This window comes from Pelobates fuscus, chromosome 11 (assembly GCF_036172605.1).
Source record: "Pelobates fuscus isolate aPelFus1 chromosome 11, aPelFus1.pri, whole genome shotgun sequence".
Lineage (NCBI taxonomy): Eukaryota > Metazoa > Chordata > Amphibia > Anura > Pelobatidae > Pelobates > Pelobates fuscus.
The window spans coordinates 128,535,276-128,550,693 of NC_086327.1; the positions used below are offsets into that span (position 1 = coordinate 128,535,276).

At 37.9% G+C, this 15,418-nt stretch overlaps 1 protein-coding gene across 3 annotated transcripts in view; it reads right to left on the minus strand.

The window, feature by feature from the left end:
* Window positions 1–228: 228 nt before the first annotated feature.
* Window positions 229–15,418, minus strand: part of CDON (cell adhesion associated, oncogene regulated) — a 104,782-nt gene continuing 89,592 nt past the window's right edge. For 2 of the 3 annotated variants that reach the window (XM_063436746.1, XM_063436745.1), the window contains exons 12-20: window positions 11,283–11,483; window positions 10,554–10,735; window positions 9,459–9,564; window positions 7,024–7,149; window positions 6,033–6,257; window positions 5,518–5,783; window positions 4,683–4,762; window positions 4,055–4,281; window positions 229–2,914 (exon numbers count right to left, since the gene is read on the minus strand). In XM_063436746.1, the coding sequence (XP_063292816.1) occupies window positions 2,760–2,914; window positions 4,055–4,281; window positions 4,683–4,762; window positions 5,518–5,783; window positions 6,033–6,257; window positions 7,024–7,149; window positions 9,459–9,564; window positions 10,554–10,735; window positions 11,283–11,483 (1,568 nt within the window). In that variant the 3' untranslated portion in view covers window positions 229–2,759. The remainder of the gene's footprint in view (window positions 2,915–4,054; window positions 4,282–4,682; window positions 4,763–5,517; window positions 5,784–6,032; window positions 6,258–7,023; window positions 7,150–9,458; window positions 9,565–10,553; window positions 10,736–11,282; window positions 11,484–15,418) is intronic. The other variant, XM_063436747.1, reaches the window with a different exon arrangement.

Below are 15,418 nucleotides of genomic sequence, written 5' to 3' on the forward strand. Positions count from 1 at the left end.
TTTATCAGACAGAAAAACAAACTGTTAACATTGACGTGATTTTTACATATTTTTACAATTTAAATTAAATTATGGAACATGGAGCGTTGTTATCATTAACTGCTGACCATTTAGTAACTCAAAACCAGAAACAAATAAATATTTATACAAATACTTTTATATTAAGCATCTGTTTAATAACATTATTTCACAAAATAACCAAAAAGTTGAACTCCTGGCAAAAAAAAACAAATACTACATCATTTAACATTATGTACAATCAGAATAAAAACAAAAAAAATTACAACTTTTTTTTATTTTCATAGGAAAATAAAGTATATATTTCTATGACAAGAAATGAAAATTGCATCAGATAAGAATTTACTCTGTAACACGAAACATTTATAATGAGCAAATATACCCATATTTTCTGGCAGATGAGAGGAAGGTAAAATTAAGAGTGAAGGATATTCATAAGATCATGTGATCAAAAATTGCCAGTTTGAAGTTCCATGACTACCTAAAACAATAAGTCTTCATGTTAAAAAGAGATGGGGTTGCCAAAATCAATATCTTCTACAAGTCCACTCCCTGCTCAGTATAGAGACACACATGGCAGCTACTGGGCAATCCTTGACACAAGACAAGAATATGGAAAAGGCAGAAAGATTGGCCAAGTGGTTTTGACTGAACCTCGGATTCTATATATTGATTAACAAGACTCACGGGAAGCAGTACTGCTCAATAGGTTAAGGAAACAGATGGTGAGAATTTGTTGTCTGAGGAAAAAAAGTCAAATGTGAACAGAATTTAAATGACAAAAAAAGAGAGACGTAATAAAAAAAAGTGCTAAATTTGTACATCCCAGTTGGAGAGAACAGAAGACAATACATGTATCAATCAATGAGTCATCTAGTCTAAGAAACAGTAAGAATCTGTTTCAGTGAGATGCACATATAGATTGTTACGAAGGACTAGAAATGTGTACACAGAATACATCGCCGGCATCTAAATGTAAAGCCATCGATTAATGATGTGGGTCCAAAATGATTGGCATACATGGCGTCTTATGTGTTTTTAGATCTGGTCCCCCCCAAAAAACAAAATACAGTATGTACTTTACAATGTAATAACAAGACAATTTCAACGAATGCTTCGTGTCACTCTGCTGAGTCCTACACACTGTTACGTTATGTCAACACTAAGACCTCCATGAGTTAGCTGTCTCTTTAATCCCTTTCAACTCATTTATCATAAGGGTGACCAGGGATTTTTCATTACTGTACATCACTCCTAAACCCATTACTGGCTGCAGCAGAATCATGTTCCTAGCAGTCTCATTTACATCAATATATGAACATCAAACTGCCAGGCTAATAGAATTTCTTTATAAATAATAAAATAGGACACTTAAAACAGTATCAATACGATTAATTACACTAAAAAAACTACTTGCAGAGTCCGTAATTGCCTCTTCTGCAACAGTATTAGAGGCTCTAGGTGTAGTGGGTCAGAGGACTATTTTTATTGGACCGTTGATTGTTTTTCGCTGACCACTAAGCAAATGTAACTCATTCCTTACCTTTCCTATAAAATCCTGGTGAATCAATGCTTTCCTTTGCAAAACATAATATTAGAGACTCAGAATCTCGAAATGTTAAAGGCGTTTTCACATTTGGTTGTATTTTCATCTAAACCGAACTAACTAATATCCTTTAGGTTGGCTTTTAATTAAATAAATGTGTTATGTTAGAAATCATCATAAAATATGAATATATGGAGAAAGTTGCAAGATTTCAACATCTTACAACAGGATCTTTGAAAGCAACATTCTCATTGGTTAAATCAGGATTATGTATATTTCACCCTGATTTGAATCATGCTTTCCTATACTGCTACATAAACTCTTTACAATTTGATCAGTTAGAGTCAAATGCAACAGATACTAAGACAGAAACTGCTTTTGTGACTAATAAAAACTCATTTTGCACCACTTGGGTCCATTACATGAGTAATTTAGAGGAGAATGACAATTTAATATTGAGTTAGGTAAAATCAGATATAAATATTGTTGGTTTCAAATTAAATTAAAAGGGACTCTCCAATTGACATTATTCGTATCTCCTGCCTATCTTTAATAAAATAAATTAAATAGCATAGTGGGGTAATATCTTCATCCCATTGCTGTAAGGAAAATGTGTAAGGGTATTCATAGTGGGAAGGGAGACATTGTGGGCACGTTTTAAAACGGACAATGATTTTTTTTCTGCTACCTGGTTTAAGGTATAAATAATAAAAAAAGAAAATATTTTATAACAATATATTCATATACCTAGGACTACTATAAAAATAAATAGTGATATTATTGAATGAAATGCAGCTCATTAAATGCCAAATCTATGCCAGAGTTTGAGTGCTAAACCTTTCCAAGGTTCTAATGCAGGATCTTTTTTAAGACCAGAGAGCAAGTCGTAGCAGGCCACTAATCCTACCGTCCATGTAGCGATCTGCTAACACTCTATCACCAAGCAATGAGACATCGCTAAGAAAAATCTGGCTAACATCCCCAAAATCCAGGATTTTTTCTGACACTCTAATTCTTTAGTGAATATTGATAAAAATCGTCACTGACACATTGATGTTTCAGTAATCATCAGTAGCAAAGAATATTTAACTGTAGACAATGCCCACCAAGCTGAAAATGAATTTCTCTCCGTGCCAGTCTCTACATATGACCGTTTTGAATTGCAGATAAATTGGACTCTTTTATCCCAGGATTGCTACAACGGTGCTTGATCAGCCGTGCAGCCAGAAAGCGTGATATCGGTTGTAGTCCAGTCTGGCTTCTCACTGCAATCTTTCGAGAAAGCAGTCAGGCTGAGCGGAGTCCATGTCAAAGATGAAGAACTGACAACGGTGTTGTGACAATCTTCACCTGCAAAATATATAAGACCGTTTTCATCATTTAGCCTAAGAATAATGAAGGTCTATCTAATTCTGTGTGTTTGAGCCACAAATAATCTGACAATTTTCAAGATTCTACAACTACTGAAGAGGAAATTATGTGAAAGACCAGAAAATTTATGCATTTAAAGTTATGTTTCTTTTACGAATACTTCTTGCCTCGCCATATGATGATTTTGGCATCTCATAGAACTGTTGGACGCCACGAATGCCATGTTGAGGCTACTTTTGCAGTATTTTATAAAGTCTTTTGAGATTTATTAGCACAAATTAATCTTAGAACGGTAAAAAGTGCCAACGTGAAACACGCACATTACATACTTAAGTTTACAATGGAATTCAGAACAAATGAAAACATTCATATTCAAACAGGTTTAATCAACATATTAAACACAGTAGATTATCCCTTTTTATTGTGGAAGATGTCTGCATCTTCATAAAAAGTAAATGTTTTTACTGCTGGAAAACATATTTATCTTGAATCTGTCACCTCAATATTATATGTAGTAGATCACACGGATCTAAGACCAAAGATGAATGTTCTTGATGACATATAAAGGGTTATTCACCAACATGCCAGTGAATTCAAACTGAATGGCAAATTTAAGGCCAAAATAGCCAAACGGAATACAGAATTAACTTGGATAATGTTTAAATGTCAGCTATTTTGGCCTCCATTTTAAAATTCACTTTGAATCGCCATCACAATTCTCACTTCAGTAAATAACCCTGATAGAAAATTGTGGGATATCTAGATGATAAATACTGAATATTTTGATATGTGGATTCACCAAGGAGAATTCAGTACAATGAATTGTAAAATATAGTTTTTGCTCAACGTCACTTTAACTTACATCTAAATGGAACTATTACATAAAAATTAAGTGAGAACAATTTGATAATCCCCCTCCCCCCACTAATTATCACTTGTATAAATGTGTTCACTAAACCATGACTTGTCAAAACAAGACACATTTTAGGTTGAACAATTCAAATTTTACAACTATGCAAATTGGCAATATTCTATAATTCCCATAATCCCTATTTCACGTATACATCAACAGTGAAGAATATATGTGTTCATTGCACCCGCTTTTCCATTTGCGCTCACCTGTGTGGCATAAGGTATTTTCATTTTCCTCTTGGGGTGAGGGACATTGAGAATTTAGAGATTGTTTTTCGGTGATTTCTCCAACATCTTCTGCCTCACAGGAGGACGGACATGAAGCAGTCACATCAAAGCTATGGGCTGGAGCTTCCAAGCTGTCCTCTAGGAATGTAGGTACGATGGGCAATGCGTTGACGCAATTGTAGGGTGCATTGGATTTGGTGAAACATCTGTTTGTGGAAAGATAATAATTACTGAGCAATTCCACAGTACGTGGCCAGGTACACAGCCATTGGCAGGTTGTGAGGATGGGGGAATGGTTGGGATGGGTTTAGATTATCTCCTAATAGTTTATTTCAGATACAATGGATATGGTGCCAAAAAAATATAACTCAAACTCCATCATCACGAGTTACTTTTAGCTAGAGCAATTCTAGTTTATCGAAAACATTGAAAGGAGAGAGTGGCAGGAAAAGGAGTTACAGAGGGGGAGGAAGAGGAGTAACAGAGGGGGGAGGAAGAGGAGTAGCAGATGGGCAGGAAAAGGAGTAACAGAGGGGCAGGACGAGGGGTAACAGAGGGGTAGGAAGAGTATGCACAATATTTGCTTGGCCAATGTCTAGTGACTGACCTGTTGTTATTGCAGCAGTTTCGACAGTTAATGCAGTCATTTGGATCTGTTTGGGGGATTGCTGTGTACAGGACACCACCCTGAAAATACAAAAATTATTGTACTACAGCAAGTCAATGGAGGATATCATTTTGTGAATGCTATGACATTCTCTGCACATTCAGAGTTAACCTTTTATCTGCCTGAGGTGTAACTCCACGCCTGGCAGTGTCCTGGCTGGTTCCAGGCTAGCTAAGCTCAGTTCTGTGCATGTTTGTTGTCTGTTATCAGCAGGCTGGGAACGACCAGCAAATGGTGGCACACCCCCCATCCCCATACCAATCATGCCCTCCCTAAGACATGGTCAAAGTTCCCGCTACACCGTCTTTATCTATTACTAAGAATTGCTGTTTTTTTCTGCCACATTAAATTTCTCTGCCTCTGGGTGACTTATACTCTTATAAAACTTTAATCACTGAGGTTTATTTCTTCATCATGATTTTCTAAAATTCTGCGGCTACCTGATTACATTACATCATGTTGTATATCATGTTGTATTCTTCTCATGCCTTTTAAATGTGTGCTTGCGTTGAGCAGCTAATCTACCTTATATTGGCTCTCGTATCATCTTCACAACCAAAAATAAAAATAAATAAAATCAAATTAAAATATAGAATGATCCACCAGTTAAGACTATTCTAAGAGTGAGACCCAACATATATACATATTCTTAGTACTAAATGCACTTCACACGCACATGCACAGATTCACACGCAAAGTTCTAAATCTATGCCACCACTGCTTGTGGCCCGCAAGCCCTGTGCCAGCACAAAACTTGAGAGAATTAGAGCCTTACATTGGAAAGATGTTGTGACAGGTTCTCAATGTACTTTGCCTTCAGAGAGCTGGTGCAGCCAGGACAAATGTCCCCATCCATTACGCCGCTGGTACCGCCATTGACATAGGGATGGATATGGTGACATATATTGCTGATGTTTCCATTTCCCATGAAACCACTGTGAGCATTGCCGTTAACATGATTTGTTCCTGCTAAGGCAGTATACTCTATAATTTGTCCATTCAGATCTGCTCCTTGGTACAAATATCCAGGGGGCTCAAACTCTAAAAAACAAAGAAAAAGCAAATAAAGAGAAATGTTACATACAGTTGAGCAGTTTAAAATAACATACATACAATATGATCAGTTTATAATAACATACATACCATAACTATTTGTCTGTCTATCTGTCTAACTTATTTTTGGCAACAATCTATCGATATATGTTTTATCAATCTATCTCTTGACTGTCCATCCACCTTTACTAATCTATTGATATTTGTATCTGTCTTTCCCTGTATCTAGCTACTTACTCTGCATAAGACTTTGTTGCCGATGCTTCAGAAGGCACATTGCAATGAAGGCCATAAGGATGAGCACCATTCCACCGAGTACACAGCCCACTATCACATAGAGCATGTCACCGCTTCGTGCCAGGGAGTTAGATGAACTGGAGCTGCTGCCCGCAGCATGTTCCACTGTTGATGGCGTGCTGAAATCTAAAACTGTATATTCTGAAGCTCCGGGATTCCTCCTGGCTACAAGACAGAGAAAGTAGATTTTCAATTAATACAGACATGAAAATTCTATTATTACGGGGAACTGGGGAAACACAGGGTGTAGAGAGAGCTTGGCTCACAAACTTACAATCTAGAAAGGTACAGAGAGAACTCGGCTTGCAAGCTAACAATCTAGAGAGACAATGAAACACAAGGTATAGAGGAAGAATGGCTCACAAGTTGACAATCTAGAGGGAATGGGGTCAGGGGAAACACAAGGTATAGAGGGAGAACGGCTCACACGTTTACACTCTAGAGGGAATGAGGGACAGGGGAAACACAAGGTATAGAAAGAGCTATTCTCCTATGCTTACAATCTAAAGAGATTAAGGGACAGTGGAAATACATGGTATAGGTAAAGCTTGGCTCACAAACTTACAATCTATTCTAGAGGGAATAGAGAGACAAGGAAACACAAGGTGTTGATAGAGCTGGGCTCACAAGCTTGCATTCTATAAAGAATGGAGGACAGGGGAAACACAAGGTGTTGGTAGAGCTGGGCTCACAAGCTTGCATTCTATAAAGAATGGAGGACAGGGGAAACACAAGGTGTTGATAGAGCTGGGCTCACAAGCTTGCATTCTATAAAGAATGGAGGACAGGGGAAACACAAGGTGTAGATAGATTTCGGCTCACAAGTTTACAATCTAGAGAGAATGGGGAATAGGGGGAACACAAGGCATACATAATACATCTAAGAAAGGTAATACTTTTGGCTAACAGGATCTGTTGCAATATTTTTTACCTTTTGTTTCACAGATCATGACGTTACTGAAATCACTTGCCCCTCGCTCATTGTAACATTGCATCTTAATGTCATAAGATGTCTCAGGAAGTAAATCTCGTATTAAATGGCGCTGCTTTGTGCCTGCTTGAAAAAGATATAGATTTTTTATTAACTTAATGCTTATAATTAATGTTTATTGTTCTTAATTAAATGTTTATACATTTTCTAAAATTGTGAGTGAAGGCTATCCAATTACACAGAACCTCAAATTACTGAATAACTTAATGCTGGCCATGATAGAAAGATATCAGAATACACAGTGCATTGTAGTTGGCTGTGTATGTGGCTGCATAACAGCAGACAGGTCAGAGTGCTCATGATGACTTTTGTCCACCACTGAAAGTGCTTTCAATGTGGACGTGAGCGTCAGAACTGGACCATGGAGCAATGGAAGAAGGTTGTCTGGTCTGATGAATCATTTTCTTTTAGATCAGGTGGATTGCTCGATGCATGTGTGTCATTTACCTGGGGAAGAGATGGCAACAGGATGGGAAGCTGGTAGGCCAGCAGAGGCAGTGCTGTGCTTTGAACAATGCTCTGCTGGGAAACCTTGGGTCCTGGCATTCATGTGAATTTTACTTTTACACATATCGCCTACCTAGAGATTGTTGCAGACTACGTACAACCCTTCATGGCAATGGTGTTCCCCGATTACAGTGGCCTCTTACAGCAGGATAATACACAATGCCACACTGCAAAAAATGTTCAGGAATGGTTGGGGAAAATTACAAGAGTTCAAGGTGTTCTCTTGGCCTCCAAATTATCAATCTGACTGAGCATCTGTGATCCATAGACGCACCACTTTGAAGGACTTAAAGGATTTCCTGCTAATGTCTTGGTGAACACATGTAGAGGTGTGGTGGAGTCCATGTCTTGACGCATCAAAGCTGCTTTGGCAGCACATAATATTAGGAAGGTTGTTGTGGCTGATCAGTATCTATAGATTTTTATTTTATTTTATTTTTTCATCCCTCCTGAGGGTTGTGTGCAGTCTCGTAACTGTTCCTAGAACGCTTCTGGATAGTTATCTCGGATGTCACACCTGTAATCTGTAGAAGCCTCTCCTCCAACATGGAGGTTACAGCCTAGAGTTTTCCTATCACAATTGGGACTACTACTGCCTTCACTTTCCACATCATTTCTAGCCCCTCTTTCCATCTTTGGCTTTTGCCCACCTTCTCATGGTCCTTCTTCCTAATCTTATAGTCACTGGATATTGCCACATCCACCACCACTGCAGTCTTCCATACCTGGTCGACCACCACAATGTCATGTTAGTTGGCCACTACTTGCTTGTATGCCCCACAGGATCTTAGCCCTGTCATTCTCAAATACCCCTTACGGTATCTCCCATCTGGACTTAGGCAGGTCCAGCAAATAGTGAGTGCAGATATTATACACACAATCTATATATTACCAACACAATCCCAACAACTTGGTTGTGCCTCACAGTGTACGCTGCCCTTGCTAAAATCTTGCACCCAGCTGCTATGTGCTGGATTATCTCAGACCCCTTCTTGTACAGTCTGCACCTTGGATCTTGCCTCATGTGGAAGACCCTTGCTTCTACTGATCTGGTGCTGAGTGTTTGTTCCTAGGCTGTTAGGATTCGCTCCTCTGTGCGGTCTTTCAGTCTTGCCTTTTCCAACCACTGGTAGGATTTTGCAATTTGAGCCACATCCTCTATCTGGCAGTGGTACACCACATTGAGTCTTGCCAAGAAACCCTCTCCTTTTCTGTATCCTCTGTTGTCTCAGGCATTCCCTTAACAGTTCGTCTTTGGGCACCATCTTTGTGAAAAACTTGTGGATGCTCTGTGTCTCATCCAGGACTGTGGCATTGACACTCATCAGGCCTGACCTCATTCCTTCTGGCTGGTGTACAGTCTCTGGGTGTAGGATTCTGGGTGAAATTCTCCATTCATTAGTGAGTTGTGACATCCATGGTGACCAGTCCTTCCCTTGGCCAGGTTAATGTTATTATTTCAGCTGGGTACCTGATGACTGGTTGGGCATACGTGTTGATGGCTTGGATCTTGTTCTTGCAATTGAGCTAGGACAGCAGGATCTGTCTGACTCTCTGGAGGCACATAGATTAGCGGATTAACCAGACAGTTGCCTAATAGTGTTGGTTTCGTAGAAAGTGAGGCAGGTTTGCCTGATTTGTGTAAGGTATGAATTTTAGAAGTCCATAAATCCTATCACAAGAAGAACCCATTCTTTTGTGGTTTCCTTCACCAATCTCAGTTAATAAATTGTGAATCTAACATGTCCAACTTTCAGTGTGGTAAGTGTTTCCAAGGTAAAAGAGCAGTGATAGGCATAGAATCTCATTAAATAAAAATAGTCGATATTAGAATAGACTGAAACAAAACTTCATGAAGACCAACTCACCTGCTACAATGTCCCTCTTGTAATCGCTGTCATTGTCGCTGTCAGTAGGGCGATAATAAATATAAAAACCCTGGATGGGTGTGTTGTTGTTGTTGGCAGGAATGTACTTAAGTAAAAACAAAAACAAGACAGACATTGTCATTAAAAATTGTGTTTTCTTTTTTTCCAAGAAGGTTACTGATAAGAACACAGTATATATTTATATATATATATTACTCATTTACATACATTACTTGCACACACATTTATAAACATATAGAGAATATAGAAGAACTTTAACCCTAACTGTAAAATATATCATGTTATATAACAAAATACATAATGGAGCTGAGTGTATTATGGGGAAGTAAAGGCATTGAAGTGTTTATAATAAACCACAAAACCGAAGATCGTTCTTCAGAACCCCAAGATGTCATTATTTTGCCATAGTACAAGCGTCACCATTATATAGGCTTTATATTACATTGTTTAATTAGGGTTAGGGTTTCACGGCAGCACAGGGGTTGCCTGGGATGAGTGGGAGTCACATTCTATTTCTGGCTGCTGTCTTTAATTTAGTCCCAATGCTGGGAGTTAAGATGGACATATAGAACTGGACTGCTTCTATCAGCTGTAAATATACACCAAATAAATACATAGAAACAAACATGCATACATTAATATATATATAAACTATGAGTAGAGAAAAATCCCGAAAGTCAGAGTTGTTGGGAGGGAGAGCAAGAGTCCAGCTTCCAACAAAAACTAACAAAGGGTGTGCCCATAAATTAGAGTAAATAACTCGAAACCCATGGTATAGGAAATGACGATAAAAAATAATAAATTTTTAATGGTGAAATATTAAAAATCTGTAATAGATAACCAAACAAAGTTAACCAAAAAAGTGCTAAACACACTAGGTTTGGGTCTTAAAAGAAGTCTGCCTGGTAAGTCTCAATTATATAAAATACTTATAGCAGGTAGACCGTATACCTGCCAGGGAGGTATATAATAATATGAGTGCTCTCATTTATTGGTATTCATATATTTACTGGAGAAGCACAAGGGCTATACATATACACAATTCATATACAAGAGAACATAAAACAGACTTACTGTCCATTTTAGCATTATCTGTGTATCAGTCACAGCCTCTGTGTGGTCGATACGAGGACCAACAATCAATGGATTTGAAACACGGTTGCTATGTCCGGCGACTTGGTAAGGCCGTGACACAGTGCTTCGCTGACTCTCCCCGTAGTGGTTTATAGCAATGACTCGGAATTTGTACACAGATCCTAAGAGAACAAACAGAAACGTATAAAATGCCATGTTCTACTACAGTAGTATGAGCAGAAGAGTCTGTGGACATCAGAATTGGATAAAGGATAGATTTATAACCGTGCAGTATTACCGTGCAGTATCATTAATGAGACAATTAGTTATAAAACAACGGACCTGATGTGCCTGTGCGGTGAAGGTAGCCTGAACAGCATCTGACAAGACGTCTCATTAACCAGGAAATTCCGTAGACTTTATTCCAGAGAATACACTCCCATTATGCGTTGTCATTCTAAATGCATGCAAAGCATCATGGGAGTTGTCGTTCTACATCTGGGATCTAGCTAATGGGCAGCCCTGATTTAAATTATAAGCTCACTCTCTGGATTTTCCTTAGACTTTGTAAACCAATCAGAGCGTTTAGCTTTTTTATTTTTACCATAAGTGATTTAGACTAGATGGGTGTGCATGTATAATGCATTGTATTATAGATATATATAAAATTAGCAGTTATGTTTTGATGAGGTCCAATATGTATATAACAATGCCATTTTTGTAACAAACCTGGTTCCAGCTCAGAGACCTCAACCGAGAGCTTTGATGGGGGGATATTCTCAGCTGCTGTAAGCCAGTTCTTTCCTGCCCGCTTGTACTCCACTTTAAATGAGGTTATGGGGGAACCGCCATTTGCTCTGGGTATCCAAGTGACATATACAGATGTTTCTGAAGCAGTAGAAATAGTGGGTCGATCTGGCGCTTCTGGAACTAGGGAAAGAAAAGCATTTACCAGTGTAAAGCATTTCTATTTAAAGGCACACTATAGTCAAGAAAACATATTTAGCTTAATTAAGCAGTTTTAGTGTATAGATCATGTCTCTGAAGTCTCACTGAGCAACTCCCTGCCATTTAGAAATTAAATCACTTTTGCTTCTGTTTATGCAGCCCTAGCCACACCTCCCCTGGCAGTGACTGACACAGCGTGCATGAAAATAAAATGGTTTCATTTTCAATCAGACACAGTTTTTGTCTCCTGCAGAAATTCTAAATTAAACAGACTGTGCTATAAAGGAAATGTAGATGACTTTTTAAGTGTTTTGGAAGACTGTGTAAGTCAGATGAATGGAGGTGTGTCTTTTAGAGGTAAAGAAAGCCTATAATAATAGTAGTGGGACTCTGTTACGGTTACTCTTAGGCTTGCTGAGAGCTGGACCGCTTAGTCGTCTGGATTCCTAGTTGCTGAAGAGGGGAGAGCTGCTTTCCATAATATTCCATATGAGTCCTGTAAGTGTAGAATAATCCCACTAGCTATAGCATAGCTAGGATACCTTTCTGCCCAACAAAACGAGTCGAGGCTGCGATTTGAGGGTCAAGTAAGAACTGAGGACTGGGCTGACCAGCCTGCTTTTTATTGTGGTTACATACAAACAGGATACTCCCAGGGGGAGGCATAAAATCACCAATCACATATTGGATACCTCCCACACATCTCCTCCCCTCAGATAAACAGTTAACCCAATTATGCAGTACATAGTTTTAACCAAGTTCTGGATGTACCCCAGAACCAGGGGGTACCCCTTTAAATCCTACACCGCTGTACAGATCTTGTTCAGGGGAGCAACATATCCGAAAACCAACCCGTTCGGATGAACGGTTCGAGAGTTATGGGTTTTCAAAGTTTTGACCGACCGCACAGACTTCCTGGCCGAAAATGGTTCCACACGTTTAGGCCTTGCGGTCGGTCTCCGTTCGTACGGTGAAACTCCACGAACCCATTGCCATCCATAGTTATCCTGGGGGTCGCTGTACTCCCCCTGCGAAGAGTAATCGTCCTACCGAACGGTGGGCCGCTCGGTAGGTCCAGCACGAAGTTATGCTATCCTGGAGGTCTCAGCGGTGTTCGCCTGGGTGCGTCTCCGTTTTTAGTTCCAGACGATTGCTGGCAACCACCGCTGGTCGTACGTAAGATGGCCGCGAACACGTGCAAAGTCCTGAAATGGCGGCCACCTATACGTTTACACAAAGGATTCGTGCTGAACCATACCAACGACTGCAAATAAGTCAGACAGGTGAAAATAGCATTTAAAGGCACACAGTTCAATAAGGTTTTTGTAACAGTTTTTTGTAACAGACTCCAATCTAGGTTTACCAGTTCTAAGGCATAGACCATTACCACAGCCAAAATACTCTGTGATGTATAGGTATAGCAAAGGTATAGTAAAATATAGTATAGATACAGGTATGGTATTGTAAATTAAAGTATTGGGCTAAGTATGGTATCATAAAGTAAAAGTGTATAGATTATACTGGAAATTAGAGCACAGGTAGCTGTATGGAATGATATGGTATATTAAATTGTAGTATATGTCTACATATAGTACTGTATATGTAGAGTATAGGCACAGGTATAGATCAGACATTGCCATAGCTTGGTGCAAACCTGGTCCCCATGGTTTGAAGGAGGATTTTATTTGCAATTAAGGGGTACAGCACCCAGCTATGCAACCAATTTATTTATGTCTTTTTGAGAAATTATTTTATTTATTCTGGGCATGGCAATTGTGACAACATTACACGTTTCCTCCTTTCACAATCATTCACAGAGTGCAATTTCCGAAAGAACTGCAAGTGGCTACCCTAGTTTTGATAACCCGATTCTGGCCAACTCAACTGTGGTTTACAAATCTCCTGGAACTACTTCTCGTGAATTTTCCTCAAATTCTACCATTCCAGGAGGATCTTATATTGAATTACAATGTGGAATATCATCCTTTGATTCTGGATCATCAATTAACTCTTGTTGCTTGGCTAGCTTTGGGAAATCTTCAATTCCCAACGCGTTTTCACAATCGACACAAGACATCTTATCAGAAGCATGTGCACAAGGCACCAGCCTGGAAATCTTGGTCTGACTGGTGCTTGGAGAGGTCTTTTGGATCCATGACTCTATTCCTATAATCATATATATATATATACACATACACAGACTATTAATGTGTATAAATCAGCTATTTCTGCCAAATACGTCCTTGCCTATTCTTCATGAATATTTCCTTCTTTCTCCAAGATTTATTTTGTTTTTGGTTCCTTGTGTTCTTGTTCTTCTTTATTATATTTTCGTATTGATGGTCACAGTCAAAAAAGAGGACTTGGTGTTTCCTTAAATAGACTATGCTCTTCTGTGATTGATGGATATATTATACCTGTTGTCACCAAGTTCTCCTATATTGTATAACTTTTTCAAGTTTGCTTGCACTTTACTATTTTGTCTCCTTTTGCTGCTGATTGAGTAGTAAAAAAAGATTTAGCACAATACCCCCTGGCATAGTAAAGTATAGACGAAGGTATGGTATAGTAAATTATAGTTTAGGCATAGGTATGGTATAGTAAAGTATAGGTGTAGGTATAATAAATTATAGAATAGGCATAGTTATGGTATAGTAAAGTATAGGTGTAGGTAAAGTATAGTATATTATAGTATAGGTTTAGGTATGGTAGAGTAAGTTATAGTATAGGTGAAAGTATGGTACAGTACATTATACTATAAGTGTAGGTATGTTATAGTAACTAAAAGCAAAAAAAAGTGCGCTAAAATTTAAAGGGCAAAATCATTTAACAGCATAAAGTGCAAATGTACAGTGCAATGTCATTAAGCAGCATAAAGTGCAATATAAAGTGAAATAAACTCTCTCACTCACATGTGATACAATTTGTATAAATATAATTTTTTTTATTATGTGTAAAAATACCCAGTACTGCTATTGTGCACTATTGTGCATAAAAAATAGCAACTTACACTATCAGCAATGTAGGTATGTTGTAGTAAATGATAGTATAGGTGAAGTTATGGTATAGTAAATGATAGTATAGGTGAAGGTATGGTAAAGTAAATGATAGTATAAGGGAAGGTATGGTACAGTTAATTATACCGTAGTATATGTGTAGGTGTGGTATAGTAAGTACAGGGTAGGTGAAGGTATGGTATAGTAAATTATACTATTGGCGTAGGTATGGTATAATAATTATAGTGTAGCTGTAGGTATGGTATAGTAAATTATAGTGTAGGTATGATGTAGTAAATTATGGTATAGGTGTAGATAAGAAGAGTAAATTATAGTATACAGTAGGTGTAGGTATGATATAGTAAATTATGGTATAGGTGTAGATAATATATAGTAAATTATAGTATAGGTGAAGGTATCAGATACTAAATTATAGTATAGGTGATGGTATTGTATAATAAATTATAGTATAGGTATGGTACATTAAAGTATAGTATAGGTGAAGGTATGGTATAGTAAGTACAGTGTAGATGTAGGTATGTTATAATAAGGTATAGCGTAGGTCAATGTATTGTATAGTAAATTATAGACTAGGTGTAGGTATTGTACAATAAATTATAGCATAGGTCAAGGTATGGTATAGTAAATTATAGTATAGGTGTCTGTATTGTATAATAAATGATGGTGTACATGTAGGTATTGTATAGTAAATTATAGCATATATGTAGGTATGGTATAGTAAAGTATAGTATAGGTGTAGGTATTGTATAATAAATTATAGCATAGGTCAAGGTATGGTATAGTAAGTTATAGTATAGGTGTCGGTATTGTATAATAAATTATAGTGTACATGTATGTATGGTATAGTAAATGATAGCATACATGTAGGTATGGTATAGTAAATTATAGTATAGGTGTAGG